Below are 16461 nucleotides of genomic sequence, written 5' to 3'. Positions count from 1 at the left end.
TGCTCATGCCGGTTCGGTACGTGATGCTTACCCGCACGACCTGATCTGATGTTAACATTATCAAAAAGTCCAGGCTCGTAACTAAAGCCGTGGACTGTGGGGTGAATCTTTCCCCCTACTATTTCCGAGTGGGTCGCTCGCCGAGCTTGACCGGAGACCGTAAAACGGCCTCGGAAAGTCTATCAAAAAAATTCTCTTAACACCTCGACACACTGCTGTTGTTTTTGTGTTTCTTTGACATCTGGATATGGCTCTTCACGACGCTGCTGCCAGTCCATCCGACCTGCTCGCTGAGGGCGAGGGCAATCGCAGTCAGATTGAAGCTAAGGATGATGCTGCTTTGCTGGTGAGTGATGCACTTGGAAACTCGCATATACAGAATAGTAGACTAATATGTAATAACAGCGGACCATGGGCTACAAGCCGGTATGTTCATGTTACTAAAAAACAATGGTCGGAACTGATCATGAACAGGTCCTTCATCGGACATACAACTTCTTCGAGAACTTTGCGACTACATTCGGTATGTGTCAGTGACCAGCTCGTTCACTTACAGTGCTAATGTCTATCTAGCTGCTCTCTACTTTGTCGGTGGTGTGCGCGTCACTTTCAGTACTGGTATTGCCGCCGGTGGAAACCTGGCCTACTGGACCAGTTACCTGGTTACCATGGTCTTCACCTTTATTACTGCCGCTGTCATTGCGGAGGTGTGTTCGGCTTCCCCGTCTGCGGGTTCAATTTACCTGTGGGCTGCTGAGGCCGGTGGTCCTCGCTTTGGTCGGCTTCTGGGTTTCATTGTTGCCTGGTGGAGTACGACTGCTTGGACGACTTTCTGTGCTAGTATGTTGCAAATCCCAAACTAGTAGGTGATGGCGATGCTAATAGAAGTATAGGTAACACCCAAGCTGCGGTTAACTATATGCTTTCGGTATGCCACTTTTCTTGTCACTTTAGGATGTCTGCTAACATTATTACAGGAAATCACTGTGTTCAACCTGGATTTCCCATCAGACTCCAGCGACGTCAAGTTCCGTGCCGTTCAATGGATCTGTACCGAAATTCTGCTGGCCCTTGCAGCTCTACTGAACTTCTTGCCTCCCAGGTACTTCAAGTATGTCTTCTGGTTTTCAGCCGGAGTCGTCATGCTCGACTTCTTCCTGAACCTGATCTGGCTGCCCATTGGCACTGCTCAAACTTGGGGCTTCCGTACTACCCATGAGGCCTTCATGACTACCTACAATGGTACCGGTGCCCCGGCCGGCTGGAACTGGTGTCTTTCTTACCTTGCCACCGCTGGTATTCTGATTGGATTCGATGCTTCTGGTCATGTTGCGGAGGAAACCAAGAATGCTTCTATCACTGCGGCTCGCGGTATCTTCTGGAGTACCGTTGCGAGTGGATTTGGTGGTTTGGCTACTATCATTCTTTTCCTGTTCTGCGCGGTGTGTCTAACTTCTGTACAATTCCATGTTTGGTATGCTGACGTTTTTCTATAGCCTGATGCTGCGACACTCATGAGCTTTGGCTCTCCTCAGCCTTTCGTGCCTTTGTACGCCGTCGTCCTAGGCAAAGGCGGCCACATCTTCATGAACGTCATTTGCGTGTTCGCCTTGTGGATCGTAAGTCACCACCTCCCCCCGATCACGAACATTACCAACTCAATGAATTCAGAACACCGCAATCGCCATCATCGCCGCATCACGTCTCGTCTTCGCCGTCGCCCGTGACGGTGTCCTCCCCTTCTCCAGTTGGGTCTCTCGCGTCAAAGGCGGCCAGCCCCGAAACGCAGTCATCGTCGTCTGGGGTGTCGCCGCCCTGATCACCTGCACGATCCTCCCCTCCAACGTGGCCTTCACCTCCCTAGTCTCCGCAGCCGGTGTCCCGAGTGCAGCAGCCTACGGTCTGATCTGTCTTGGTCGGCTGGTCTGCACACCGAAGCGCTTTCCCAAGCCGCAATGGAGTCTCGGTCGCTGGAGCAAGCCGTTCCAATTCATCGGTGTCTTCTGGAACGGATGGGTTGTTGCTGTTCTTTTCTCGCCCTATGCGTGGCCTGTTACTGGCGAGAACTTGAACTGTAAGTCTTGATCCGCTGTCATTCGCCTGGCCTTCTTGCTAATCTATAATAGACGCACCGATTATCATGGCTGGAGTGACTATCTTAGCTTTGATCTCATACTTCATCATGCCGGAGAGTGCATGGCTTCCTCGTGCTCGTCTCACGCACTTTATTGACAGCAAGGGTGCTGTTGAGGAGACTGTTGAGGAAGTCGGTTCTACAGACCGTGGTGAGCCCAGTACTCGATGATGTACTGTGGGATGTGGAACGGGTCGAGAGACCGATCCGGGCATGCGATGCCTTCAAAATTATACTAGATGGCCTTGTGGCTTATACTGCTTGGCATAATTATTTAGCTAATTCAACATTATTGCCAACAATTCAAATTCATCATTTCTAGTGTGATACTGTATCTTACAGTAGACAGCATAATGTCCGAGGCCTTCCTGTTTGGACCGCTTTGTGGCCCGTGCGAACACGTCCCCAGATAATTGACATCCCTAACTTACCGGCCGCGTCCCTCTTGCAGTCACGCCAGTTTACCATGACACATTGCTTGAGACTGATTGCAACTTCCATGCGCTCAGTTATAACAGTGACCTCATCTCGACCTTTAATCTCAGCTTGTAAATCACTTTGGCATCGAACAAAGCACGCATCAGGGCCTCGCGTGCGACTAAGCTCTGATATGTCCGAGAGCCATCATATCGAGTACAACTAGATCAAGGGCGTGGAAACTCTTGAAGAATATCAACCAGGAGTATGCACATACTCTTGATATTGCTTACAAGTATATCGATATGTATACATAGATCTATCGCTATAATCGTCTTCTAGATGTATCAAGAGTGACAGTGGAGAAGCTCGGTTCGTCGATCTTCCCCGCCCCCGCAAGATGGCGTTCGCCAAACAAGGGGCCGAACTTAGACCTGTTTCTATAGGCGCAGAAATACACCACAGACATATCCCAACCCCAGACCCCAGACCGGGTTTCATCTAAAAGGGATATATCACACTTCCCCTCCCTAACCACCGATTTCGGAGGTTGTCCAAGCTCCCCCCGGGCCATACTTCCCTTCTTCCCGGGTCAGTTCACTTTCTTCTTTGTTTTCTTTCCTTGTCTTTGCTGGACCCCTCTCAGGCTCAGTCTCAGTCCTTGCATTTATCTCTCTCGATTTCATTCTCGCCTGACACGCCCAGTCCGGCCTGGATGCAGTACCCCCAGCTCATTCCCTCGGGCCCAATAAGCATTCAATAGATGTGACAGCAGCACAAAGTGCAACTTGCATGATCACTCACATCATGGGTCCCTCCATGCGGTCAGCGCTGCCGTGTCTCGCTCGCGCGGGGAAACTGGTCCCTGTGACGCACTCGGGTACGCTTCTCCAACCCTCGGGAGCTCGTGTGCCGAGCCGCGTAGTTCCTCCACCTTGGGTATTTACTAACAGGATAATGTGATAGCTTCTCAAATTCGACATGCGACCTTTCTCCTGTCGCATGCTAAACGTGTACCCATCTCGCCCCCACTGTGGCCAAGCCTCTCCAAGCGAACTGCTACAACCTCTTCTCCAACTCCCTCGGAAACCGTCCCAACAAAGCCATACGCGGAACTGACCATCGGTGTCCCTCTTGAAATCTTCCCGGGGGAACGCCGTGTCGCAATCACACCGCAGAATGTCGCTCTGCTGTTGAAGAAGGGCGTTTCGCGCGTACTGATACAACGTGGTGCGGGCGAAGGCGCCCAGTTGCTGGACGATGCCTACGAAAAGGCCGGCGCGACTTTGGTCGACCGCGACGCGATTTGGTCGCAGAGTGACATTGTCTTGAAAGTGCGCAGTCCGCACTCAGAGGGGGCATTCAATGAGATCCAAGCTCTTCGTCAAGGCTCTACGGTTATCTCGTTCTTATATCCATTGCAGAACAAGCCCCTCGTTGAAGCGCTCGCAGCTCGCGGCGTGACTGCCTTTGCTATGGATCGTATTCCCCGGATCTCTCGCGCCCAGGTCTTCGATGCTCTTAGCTCTATGGCTAATATTGCTGGTTACAAGGCTGTGCTGGAGGCTTCGAATCATTTCGGTCGGTTCTTGACTGGTCAGGTTACTGCCGCTGGAAAAATTCCCCCGAGTAAGGTCCTTGTTATTGGCGCTGGTGTGGCTGGCCTGAGTGCAATTGCTTCTGCCCGTCGCATGGGTGCTATCGTCCGTGGCTTTGATACCCGTCCCGCTGTCCGTGAACAGGTCCAGTCTCTAGGCGCTGAGTTCATTGAGGTTGATTTCCAAGAAGATGGTGCTGGCCAAGGTGGCTACGCGAAGGAAATGTCCAAGGAATTCATTGATGCTGAAATGAAGCTGTTCATGGAGCAGGCCAAGGAAGTCGATATCATTATTACGACCGCTTTGATCCCTGGACGACCTGCGCCGAAGCTCATTACTAAGGAAATGGTCGCTGCTATGAAACCCGGTTCTGTTATTGTTGATCTTGCTGCTGAGGCTGGTGGTAATTGTGAGGCTACGGTTCCTGGCAAATTAAGCAACTACAAGGGTGTCACTATCATCGGCTACACGGATCTTCCTTCTCGTCTTCCGACTCAGTCTTCGACGCTCTACTCGAACAATATTACCAAATATCTCCTCTCTATGGCTCCCCAGGACAAGTCGTTTGGTATTGACTTCAAGGACGAGGTCGTGCGTGGTTCTATCGTGACTCTCAACGGCGAAATCATTCCTCCTGCTGCGCCACCCGCTCCCCCTCCAGCCCCGAAGCCCGATGCTCAGGCAGGCGCAGCTAAAAAGGCTGAAGAAGTTGCCTTGACACCTTGGCAGCAGACTACCCGAGATGTGACAATGGTGACTGGTGGAATGGGCACCGCTCTGGCTCTAGGAAAGGCCGCGGGCCCAGTCTTCATGAGCAACATGATGACATTCGGACTCGCTGGTCTGGTCGGATATCGCGCTGTGTGGGGTGTAGCTCCTGCGCTCCACTCGCCGCTGATGAGTGTGACCAACGCGATTTCGGGCATGGTCGGTATCGGTGGATTGTTCATCATGGGCGGTGGCTATGTGCCAACTACGATTCCTGAATATCTCGGTGCTGCGTCAGTATTCCTGGCCTTTGTGAATGTTTCTGGTGGCTTTGTGATCACTAAGCGCATGCTTGATATGTTTAAGCGTCCTACTGATCCTGCTGAATACCCATGGTTGTATGCAGTCCCGGCTGTTGTGTTTGGTGGTGGTTTCATCGCTGCTGCGAGCACTGGAATGTCTGGTATTGTTCAAGCCGGATATCTTGTCAGTACATTGCTGTGCATGGGCTCTATCTCTGGTCTGGCGTCTCAGCAAACGGCCCGGCGGGGTAATATTTTCGGTATTCTGGGTGTCATCTCTGGCATCCTGGCTTCATTGGGTGCAGTTGGATTCTCGGCTGAGACCTTGACGCAATTCACTACTGTTGCCGGAACAGGTGCCATTCTCGGAGGCTTGATTGGCCGTCGCATCACACCAACGGGTCTTCCCCAGACTGTCGCTGCCCTCCACTCCGTTGTTGGACTGGCCGCCGTCCTGACCAGCGCTGGAAGCGTGCTGGCTGATATCGCGGACATCACAACCCTCCACCTGACCACCGCCTACCTCGGTGTACTTATCGGCGGTGTCACATTCACCGGCTCAATCGTCGCCTTCTTGAAACTAGCCGGTCGTATGTCCTCCAAGCCAACCATCCTCCCCGGCCGACACGTCATCAACTCAACTCTCCTCGGAACGAACATGGCAACCATGGGCGCATTTATTACAATGGCCCCAGGAAGCCCCGCAATCGCCGCAACATGCCTAGGAGCAAGTACAATCCTTAGTTTCCTGAAGGGATACACAACAACAGCAGCAATTGGCGGTGCCGACATGCCCGTCGTAATTACCGTCCTAAACGCCTATTCTGGTTTCGCCCTTGTAGCCGAAGGCCTAATGCTCAACAACCCCCTCTTGACCAGCGTCGGATCCCTAATTGGCGTCAGCGGCTCCATCCTCTCGTACATCATGTGCATCAACATGAACAGATCCCTGACAAACGTCCTCTTCGGCGGTATCTCATCGCCAGCAGCGCAGAATCAGAAAAAGATCGAGGGCGAAATCACCCAGACTAGCATCGACGATACAGTAGAAGCCCTATCCAGCGCCGAGAACGTTATCATCGTCGTCGGCTACGGAATGGCCGTCGCCAAGGCTCAATATGCTCTTTCTGAGATTGTCCGTCTGCTACGCGCGAAGGGTGTCAACGTGCGCTTCGCCATTCACCCCGTTGCTGGCCGTATGCCCGGTCAATGTAATGTGCTTCTTGCCGAGGCGTCGGTGCCTTATGATAGTATGTGACGCGGCCACCATCCACTCCCCTTTATTTTCCAGCAGATGAGCCTTTACTAACGGGTGTGATTAGTCGTCCTTGAAATGGAAGAGATCAACGAAGACTTCTCCGACACAGATGTCACACTCGTCATTGGTGCAAATGACACCGTCAACCCCATCGCTATGGAGCCTGACTCGGCTATCTCCGGTATGCCTGTTCTCCACGCTTGGAAGAGTAAGGAGGTTATTGTCATGAAGCGGGGAATGTCTAGTGGTTATGGTGAGTGTCATCTTCCTCTGGGGTGTCATATGGTTTGACTCGGCTAATCAACTGTGTGCGTGTGTTATCATTCACAGCGGATGTTCCAAATCCCATGTTCTTCATGCCTGGTACGCGCATGCTCTTTGGCGATGCTAAGACATCTTGTGATGGTGAGTACCGGTCTGGTTTTTATGCTTGCGTATGGAGTTTCGTACTAATGGTCTGGTTTCCATAGCCATCAAATCCGCCCTGGAGGCGAGGAAGTAGGCTTTTCTAGAACTTATAGTTATCCGCTCTGATCGATCTTTGCTTTCGAGTCATTATCTTACCTTCGCGCTCATAGTTCAGTTAGCTTTGCATTGCATTGCTGATGGAATACTGCTTGTTTCATAGGCGTGCTGCATACATACTTGCTTGCTTGAATTGAGTGTTGTTCATTCTACTTCACCCTACTTCCACCAGTAAACCAGACCCAGTTACACCACGAACAACCCCAGCCTCCAAAAGCAAACTCAGGGGTAATTTCTCCCTCTTCTCTCTCCCTACGTCATTACTATAAAGTGGACATCCATTTCATTTCAGCCGTGGGGTGTTGCATTGCGTTCACCGGAGAGGGGGGAAGGGGCTTACGCTGCATAACCCGTCGAACGGTTAACGGTTTACGGTCTACAATGGCCGAGTACATACATACATATCAGAAACTCGGGGATAATCCTACAAAAGGCTAGCCCGACGGTTCAGTGGCTCACACAATCCCTGCACCTCCGTGGGGTTACTGTACTCGCAAACCTCGCCATTTCCGCCCGTTTAATCTATTTTTCACCCATTTTTAGTATATTCTTCAACCCTCTGACACTTGGTCAATGCTTGTACCGTTTTTTTTTTTTTTTTTTTGTGTGCCTTTTAGCCGTGAATTTCTCCGAGTCCCATACTCTGTATGCATGTCTCATATCCTTGCCAAGGTTGTTTATTTGTTTGGTCCACTTGGACTCGGGGCCGAAGGGGAAGGTTTTGTCCGGTGTGGATGGAGATGGAAGTGGAAGTACGTGTTTGTGCAGAATGACGTCTGAAACACCAATGCAATGTGATATGGTATTTGGCTTTTTGGTGGGATCTACATAGGGTGGTTGGTAGGTGTAGTTTGACAAACTCATTTAAGTTGACTGCACGAGTATCATTTCAATGCGGTAAACAATCAGAATCTAGTTTGCTTCTTCGTATCAGGAAACCAAAGAGAACTGCAAATTAAGAAGCAGAATAAAAAAAGACAAAGAACCCAAGATTCTCCCTAAAAATTCAATATCAAATCCATGACGCCATTTGAATAGATGTAGACATTAGCCATTCCAGATTTAGCTCAGTCCTGCTTTTGCAGGCACGGGCAGTAGGAAATTTCTTCCGACATGGAAGTCCGGAAGAATCAGAAAGATGAAAAAAAAGATGAACCGCCCAAAAGAAACCAGAAAAACATCCAGAGAAACGCCCAGTATCAACCAAGACCCAAAGAAAACCCTGAAAGTCAGATAATCCAACCCCCGTTCCTTGCGAGAAGGTGAGATTACCGCCCATAAAAACATTATCAAGAGGAATATGTCAATCAAACAAGAACAGTCAAGGAAGACAAGATAAAACAAGAAAAGAACAAGAATTAAGCCTTATTATTCAACCTCTTCCCAAGCTTCAACCCCATAAACCCACGACCAGAAGGGAGAAAACTAGCATGTCTGGCATGTTTGCGCTGACTAGATTTGCGAACGACATTTGCACCTGCGCTCGCATTCGAATCGACAGATCCAGACCCAGAGCCAGACCTAAGCCCAGAACTCATATTAGGCTGCGTGGCAACGGAAACCTGCGAAGAAGAAGGTCCCATCCCGACCGGATCAACCTCTGACCGTAACGAACTCATAGAATGAACACTCGACGACGAATGCTTCCGTGTCATACGGCGCATCATCAGAGGAGAGCGGGGGTTGAGGATATTCGAGACGCTGTAGGAAGATGAAGACGATGAGGTGGGTGTTCGTTTCGAAGAGATGAATGATTGAGGAGGTGGAGAGTAAGGCTGCGGAGAAGAGACCATAGACATTGAACTGTGGGTCCGCGAGAATGGGTGGCTGGATGGGGTTTGCTGGTCATCTGTGGAGGGTGAGGCTGGGCAGGAAGTATAGCTTTTAACGGTGTGACTGCTGAGACTGCGGATTGAGGCCGGGCGAGATATTTCTGTTGGGCGTCGGGGGCGGAGGAGAGGTGGGTGCATTGCCAGGGATCTGTCTGCGCCTGCTGTTCTGGGTCGGTCGGTTGGGAGGGATCGGGGTGGTGCTGGGAAGTAGGGGACTAGAGGGACTTCGGAGACGCGGTTGATTGTTGCGCTTGGGGCTGTTGTTTCGTCCGTGTCTAGGGTTACGTGCTTTTGTGGGACTGGCTTGGGCGTCGTTTCTCTGTGGGAGTATCGTTTGGAGATGTGCTCTGATGAGCGTGGTGGTGCGAGTCTGTTGTCTGCTCTTGCCAGGGGGGACGACTGCGGCTGCTTTCGCGAGAACGAGAGTGGTTGGTGCGGGTTCTGGGGATTGGTCTCTTGCTCAGGGTGTTGATTAAGACCACTGTTGGTCGTGTTTGGGGTTCCATGATGGTGACTTTCTTTGCCACTTGGATATCTGCTTCCTCGACTGAGAAGATCGAGGAGGGTGACGTTGATCGAGACCTTGTGGTTGGCTTCGGCTTCGGCGAGACGTAGACCGATGGCTGGAGGAATATACTAGACGCCAGTTGGGGAGGAGAGTCTGGTGATGGCAGTTCAAGTACCATTTGCTCCTCTGGGTCAAAGACATAGGCATCTTCATCAAAGGCAGCGGGGCTCGTCCTCTTGATAGTATCCGTAGACACGGGCCGTGGCCGTTTGACTGTTGGCGGCGCCAGCAGATGTTCTTCACGGTCCGAATCAGCGTCAGCGTCCATGTGAGAGGCATCGTCGGCACTCAGGTCTGAATCGAAAATGGCAGCTCGTTGTGATTCCACCGGAGAGCCCATCGGCGAGGATAGTAGATCCTGGGCTCCGGTATCAGACTCGGACACAGCCTCTTCGTCCGATTCATATCGTTCTTGGAGACTATGCCGACTCAAGCGGTGTAGATCCAACGAGGTAGTAGACTCGTACATGATTCCAGCAGTCGACAGGACCGATGATAGTATAATAGAAATAGTAGTTGTCACCGGTGTCAAACGTCAAGCTGTAGATAGATCCAAAGAAGAAGAAGAAGAAGAAGAAGAAGCGAACAGGAGATACCAGCCCTGAACTAAGAATGCCAGCAACGACAGGGTGACCAGGAACCAGTCCAAGGAGAGAAGACAGCGCCCTAATATCCCACGGGTGCAAAGCTGCAAAGGAGATCCAAAAATCCACTCCTAGACACACGGGGAGAGGAAAGGCTCTTTTAAGGGGAGTGGGACCAGGGAGCTATGGACAGGGGATATACATAATTCGATTTAGAAAAAAACAAGGCCGATGAAGAAAAGAAAGCAGGGAAGGCTACAAGAGGGGCCATGCACGTGTAAGAAAAGGCCAAGGTTCACTAACCCTGAAATCCATGACCTGCAGCGCGTATGGAGAGGCAGGGAAAGCAATGTGATTGGAAATTATCGCCCTTGCATGGAATAGGGCGGAGCTGGGAAGGTCAGTTTCAGCAGGTTAACGCGTTGCGGTCAGCTTGAAACTCTATGGGAAAATCAAATAATAATTAATTACTACAAAGGTAGAAGTAGACAAAATCTGATATATCAAACCTGAGCTGTCGTTGGTCAGGGCCAATGCACCTAACGCTCGAGCATAGCCCTATATACGCCATGATTGGACACGTATCAGGACGGGATGTCACGGACTAGAAAGCCTGAGGTAAAGAGCGGGATATTCTAGGGTCCACTAGGAGAGAATTCTCCTAGAGTGTAAAGTGGATCTATATTTGTGCTTTGATTGAAATTCTCAAGCGAAGCGCCCGTAGGACGGGAAAATGGAACGATTTATGGGAACAGGAACAGAATTAGTGCATAATCAGGACTTCATCGTCGAATCAGCGTGGCTGAACACTTGCCAAGTTAGCCGCCGCCTTAGATCGGTGGGGCATGTATAGCTCAAACACGCTACACTACGAACTCCTTGGGGGCGCCTTAGCTTCAAACCGTAGTGTCTTCGGTATGAAGGTGCCGAATGCCCGTCCCTTCTAGGATGTTGAAGCCAGGGGGATTTGCCTTCATCTTTAGGGGGATCCTTCAGGGAGGATCAGGGGCTATCTATGGATTGTAGGACTCAAATCCTAGACGATATGAAGCATTTGCTGAGGTTTTGCCAGAAAGTAAAAGAGATCCTCGGCTTACTGTAAATAGAGTGAACCGACTATGGAATACAGTATACGGTAATGGAAAGAAACTATAGATGACTCCTTACATAGGAAACGACCTCATCGCCTGTCACATCTCGGCGATTTTCTCTCCTCCACCATTATATGTACAATATTCCAATATCCTATTCTGCTCTTATTTATAGCGTGACATGTATCATCTGCAAATAATCCATTACCCTTTATACTGTACGCAAGGACTCCGCTCTCAATATTCCCCTCTTTCATGCAGCCGTACCTGCATACTACTCCGTATGCGCCTCTTTCTCTTGACAATTAGCTAAATCTTCACTTCAATTTAGCAGTGGGTCTGTTCGGCGCCATGACTCCATCAGGATGTCACTCAACGCTTTTCAAACCAGCCCGGACATGGGCTGATGTCGAACCCCACGTCGACATGGCAACAAAAGCTACCGCACAATACCATCATTGCTTTTGACTTTTGCTTTTCTTTTTTCTCTCAATAGCCTGCTTTGGTGTCTGTTCTTTCCAAACTAACCCGGAATCTAATACTTTCCGACCATGCATACAATGCACTTTCCAGTCTCCGGCGTGATTGTCCGCATGGCATCCACGCAAGGCGCTTCGGGTTAGAGAGGCGGAGGCTGCAGGTAGTCGGTGATCTAATGCATTTATTGATTACCGGGCTCTTTGCTGTACTTTCTCTGCCTCGCTTTACAGTATGGGGTACTTATTGAATGAATACCCATCGCGTTGGTGGCTGGTATTGGTGGTTGGAAAGATGACGCCTGGGGCTGGTGAGAGGCTGGTGCCAGCCCATCTTCAATACTTCACCACTTACTTTTACCCACCTGTCTGGCTATTTCTCTGCTGGCCAGCTGTGCGGCTCTGGCCGTTATCCCTTGATTTTGGAATGATCATCCCGTTGACTAGTTGACTAGTGCTTTTGATATGTCACTTTGGCGTTGAGTCTCCGTTGCACAGGCCACATGATTTGCAGAGTTACGCTTTCAGCTGCCTTTCGGCCGTATAATTTAGCGTTGGATGTGATGCTTCCAATCCATTTCGAGCTTGGTTCTCTTTGCTGCTCGATGTTGCCATATCAACCACAGTGCGGAGTGATGATGTGTTTGTTTTTGGGTTTCTGTGAATGACCACAATTCGGGGTTGGAGTTGATGGATATGAGGGTTGGGCTCCAGATCTCCATTGTGGATTGTCTGTTTTGATAGATTGGGTCTGCATACTATAATATTACTAGTTGGAGATGCAGGTCCTTGGTGGGTACGTTATTCCAACATTCCTTGCTGACCAGATGCGAACCAGAGACACACATGGCTATCCAGGTGCCATCCTCGCTCCCATGTGGTACATTACAATATGCTGACAGTGAACAGATAACATGATTACATTCATCTTGATATATGGAGCATCTATCAATAATACTTTACTAACAATAGGGGCGAAGGGTACAATAGAAGGGCCTGCCACCGACAGACGGGTGATAACGACAAAGATGAACAAAAGAAGAAAAATCGACATTATAGAATACAACCAGGACAAGACTGCGAGGGCAGTCCAACAACATTCCCGGATCGAAATGAAATGCCTCGCCCCTAGGTCTTCGCCCTGATGTTTTTTTCCGAAAAAAACGTTCGGCACATGCATTCCGACAACTCCGAGGCACATACCCCATGTCCGGTTGGGCCTGGCATCATGAGGTGGTCATTCATTAAACAAGTATAGAGACGATTCACCCAAGAGCAGCTACAGCCCTTCTGCTCTGCTGTGTCCACGGATTTGGGTGAACTTCCAATTGCTCCTGAAACGATAGAACAATCGAACTTGTGGACACTGATTCTTCAAATCGCACATTGAACTCAATCAAGTGCGATTGATAACTCAACGGGCTGTTTAAGCCTTGCGGGAGCGAGTGACGGGGCCGTTGGAGCGGCCAGTGGAGGCAGCGCCGTTGGACTTGGCAACACCGTTCTGGGCACCAGCGGGGGAGGGAACTTCAAAGTTCTTCATGTCAATGAGAGACTTCTGGCCAGTGTTACGGCGGGGGCGGCCGGTCTTGGCGGTCTTGTTGTAGGTGGCAATGTAGAAAGAGATGAACAGGACCAGGTAAGAGCTGATGATACCGATACCAGCCATGGCAGCAAACTCCTCACCAGCACACTTGCCCATGTTGGGGAGCCAAGGGAAGTAGGCGGAGGTGAAGTAGGTGTACGAGGCGAAGTAGATGAAGCCTTGAGTGGGTTAGTCTTTATGTTTGGGTTTATTCGGATTGAATTACTTACCGACGTCAATGACGAATTGGAGGATCTGAAGCATGGTGATGTACTTCTTCCACCAGATACGGACGCCACGGGCACTCTGGAAGTAGTACCAGTACATCACAACGTGGACCAGCAAGTTGATGGTGATGGGCACCCATTGCACAGCAGTCACACCAATAAGCTGGGTGTAGCAAAGAAGGGCGGTGGCACCGTGGTGGTAGGTGTGGAGGAAGGTCAATGGCTTCTTCTTGAGAGCCAAGAAAATGGTGTCAATGAACTCGACGTATTTGTTGATGTAGTTGAGCTGTACATGGCTGTTAGTCTCTTTGTTTTGATCGTCCAAACACGGGGCAACTTACGTAGTACAGCACAATGAGGGGCTGAGTCCATCCACCGCGCTGGTCACAAATGGTATAGAAGACTCCATGTCTCCAGAGTGTAGGCACAAGCTGCTCAATGAACAGAACCAGTAGGATACCACTGACAACAGTCAGGAACAGATTGTGAACCATGAACAGGAAGTTGAGCTTGAAGGCAGGCAACTTCTTCATGATCTCCCGGCCACCGAAGATGATAATGTAATAGGTAATGAGCATTGTCGCAGTCTCCTTGAAGGTGGAGAGAGGGGTCACGCCCTCTTGGAACTTGAACTCGCTCGCGGGATAGCCCATGACCTTCTCGTAGGCCTGGTCGAAGATGGGCCACAAGTGGACACCAAAAGGCCGGTCGAGGGTCGGGAGGGGGACATTTTTGAGAAATTCAGCCGCCATTGTGAAATAAAAGGTTGTTGCTCAACCGACGCGATGCGATGAAGATGGCGACGCCCTAAGAGGCAACAATGTGACGGGCAGTGAACCGCAATGAACCGTCAGACAATCGCGTGGAGATGCGAAAGTCGAAAAAATGAAAGAAAAAAGAAGAAGGAAGGAATGGATTGGAGGAAGGGGGATGGAAGAGAGAGAAGAGACAGGAGAAACGATTACTTTTTGCGGCCGGCGTGTTGAGATCCCAAAGGGGACTAGCGTGGCATAAAAGGGGGTACCAACTACACCCGTGGCTTCCGATCGCAACTACTACTATCAACTATACACGTTAAACTTGACGGAGTCAATGCCTCGGAGTGAAATATTGACATTGATTGCAATTTTAATGCAATTGCAATCTGGGGTGCTCTATCTTCACAGTATCCCTCCTTGTTGGCCTATGTTCTGGTCCTCGGTACTATCACATGCTAGTCTACGTACCAATAGCGCATCAGATATTACCGAGTCGTTATATTAGATATCCAGGGGTCTTCCCAAAAGCTACTTGTTGAATTCAGTACTTCCTTGCAACCATCGCAGCAATTGACCATCTTTCATAGCACACGTCCATTCACTGGTGGATTTCAGTCCCCGCTTTGCGGAACCACATCCATACCCGGAGGGTCGCAATGAAAATCTACCGACTTGTTTCTTGCCAAAGTTGGGTTGCAATTGCATACCACGGTGAGGCACAGCGTGTCACTGGTGATGATCTCAAGTACATTTCAACAAGGCCGAAGTACTGTACAACCATCTTTAAGCTAGCTGGCATCCCGATTTGCGCAAGAGTATAGAAGAGTCATATCGGGTAACAGATACAACCTAAGATCTAGATTTTCTTCAATTTCCTTCGGCTCATATATTTCTCCCTAGTTATATAAACAAAGTATCTACAGTATCTTTCCTTGCTATTTACATGCCATGGACTATCATGTTGAACAGATTTTGCTAGAAGACATGTGCCAGTGTCTTGTCTTCGCAGCAAGCACAGGCAAGCTATTCATAGACTGGAACTTCGGTGATATGTAATAGTAAGTAGATGGCATGTCTTTATCTTTTTGCGCAGTGATTGGTCATCTAGACAATCGAACTACATATCTGAATGGCATCCCCCATGACTAAAAGAAAAAATTTAGATCAAACTATATGTACATAGTATGACTTGGATACAATTGTGGTTTAGAGTTTCTCAACAGCTAGCTCTCATCTACTATAACATCTCAATCGAAGAAAGTACTTTATCAACCAATGACGCGCTCGTTGAAAAGTGACAACCGGCCAGCCAATCAACATGCTTCCTTAGAGATCAACGGGGCCAATCGGGTGATGACTCAGCAGCTCCCGTGTAGTGCCTGAGGCGGCGACACCACACCACCGGCAAAATCCTAGAGCACTTCTCACCTCCCCTTCCCGTCTCCATCCATACCTCTCCCCTCACCATTGTTCCAGTCCGGTCCACCGTGGTCCTCCGCCTACAATGCAGTCCCTCTCCATCTTCCGCGCCGCAACCCGCGCCGTTCGCCCTACCGGCTTCTTCAGAGCTCCCCAATTGGCCCGGTCCCGGATGCAGTCCCCGATCACTCTGGCCGCCGCCCGCGCCCACAACTTCGGCACCACCTCCAAGCTCCTCTCCGGACACGAAGACGAGACATACGAGGAATTCTCCGCCAGGTACGCCCCCAATCGCCAACCATTGATGTCTGAGTCGGTCGGAAGAGAGGGGAGAAGTGCTGTGCATCGCGACGTTAGGCGCTTCCCGGAACAGACACCGGCATTCATCTGGGGTTAATTGGAGCGTGTTATACTGACTGTGTATCCCAATCGCAGATTTGAGAAGGAATTCGACGGTGTGCAGGATGTTTTCGAGCTCCAGGTATGACTGATCCCGTCTTTGCACCCCCGGCATCTTGATCGACATGCGATATGGCATAAGCCTTTTACGTCCATCACTCACGCACTCGTTACCCATATCCATTCGACACATGGCTAACTCTTCTCAAAATAGCGCAACCTGAACAACTGCTTCGCCTACGATCTCGTTCCCTCTGTTGAGGTCCTCACTGCCGCTCTCAAGGCCGCCCGCCGTGTCAACGACTTCCCTACCGCCGTCCGTGTTTTTGAGGGTACGTCTTTTTACCTATACTATAATATCAGTATACATCTGCTATGAACCGAGATTAACGTCATGTGAACAGGCATTAAGGCCAAGGTCGAGAACCAGGACCAGTACAAGCAATATCTCGAGTCCCTCGAGGGTCTCCGTCAGGAGCTCGGCGTCGCTCTCCGTGAGGAGCTCTACCCCCAGGAGGAGTAAATTCGCATCACCAATTCTCCATTCACGTCAATTTTCTCTTGAACAAACAGTACCCTT

The 16461-nt window shown here is 50.1% G+C and overlaps 5 protein-coding genes across 5 annotated transcripts; 3 read left to right on the top strand and 2 right to left on the bottom strand.

Annotated features, from left to right (window-relative positions):
- Positions 1-247: 247 nt before the first annotated feature.
- N7508_002289 (putative amino acid permease) lies at positions 248-2305 on the top strand (the record flags this gene model as incomplete). The annotated part of the gene is made up of 9 exons (XM_058460355.1): positions 248-346; positions 406-426; positions 475-523; positions 574-840; positions 894-928; positions 978-1442; positions 1497-1619; positions 1672-2074; positions 2127-2305. 9 exons carry the CDS (start codon positions 248-250, stop codon positions 2303-2305), a joined length of 1641 nt encoding a protein of 546 aa, XP_058323887.1.
- Positions 2306-3358: 1053 nt separating this feature from the next.
- Positions 3359-6919, top strand: N7508_002288 (putative nicotinamide nucleotide transhydrogenase; the record flags this gene model as incomplete). The annotated part of the gene is made up of 5 exons (XM_058460354.1): positions 3359-3431; positions 3518-6409; positions 6482-6670; positions 6748-6822; positions 6888-6919. 5 exons carry the CDS (start codon positions 3359-3361, stop codon positions 6917-6919), a joined length of 3261 nt encoding a protein of 1086 aa, XP_058323886.1.
- Positions 6920-8300: 1381 nt separating this feature from the next.
- Positions 8301-9811, bottom strand: N7508_002287 (uncharacterized protein; the record flags this gene model as incomplete). The annotated part of the gene is given in 2 exon segments (XM_058460353.1): positions 8301-9397; positions 9412-9811. 2 exon segments carry the CDS (start codon positions 9809-9811, stop codon positions 8301-8303), a joined length of 1497 nt encoding a protein of 498 aa, XP_058323885.1.
- A 3108-nt stretch (positions 9812-12919) lies between these two features.
- On the bottom strand, positions 12920-14057 carry N7508_002286 (elongation of very long chain fatty acids protein; the record flags this gene model as incomplete). Its single annotated transcript, XM_058460352.1, has 3 exons — positions 12920-13257; positions 13309-13591; positions 13647-14057. The coding sequence occupies 3 exons, from the start codon at positions 14055-14057 to the stop codon at positions 12920-12922; spliced, it is 1032 nt and encodes a 343-aa protein (XP_058323884.1).
- Positions 14058-15429: 1372 nt separating this feature from the next.
- On the top strand, positions 15430-16404 carry N7508_002285 (cytochrome c oxidase subunit VI; the record flags this gene model as incomplete). The annotated part of the gene is made up of 4 exons (XM_058460351.1): positions 15430-15761; positions 15918-15963; positions 16096-16213; positions 16286-16404. Coding segments are annotated over 4 exons (615 nt in total), but the record flags the coding sequence as incomplete, so codon positions are not given.
- Positions 16405-16461: the final 57 nt, after the last annotated feature.

Source organism: Penicillium antarcticum (assembly GCF_028974205.1).
Source record: "Penicillium antarcticum strain IBT 31339 chromosome Unknown utg000002l_segment0_segment0, whole genome shotgun sequence".
In the NCBI taxonomy this organism is placed as follows: Eukaryota; Fungi; Ascomycota; class Eurotiomycetes; order Eurotiales; family Aspergillaceae; genus Penicillium; species Penicillium antarcticum.
This window is presented reverse-complemented; position numbering and strand designations above follow the sequence as displayed.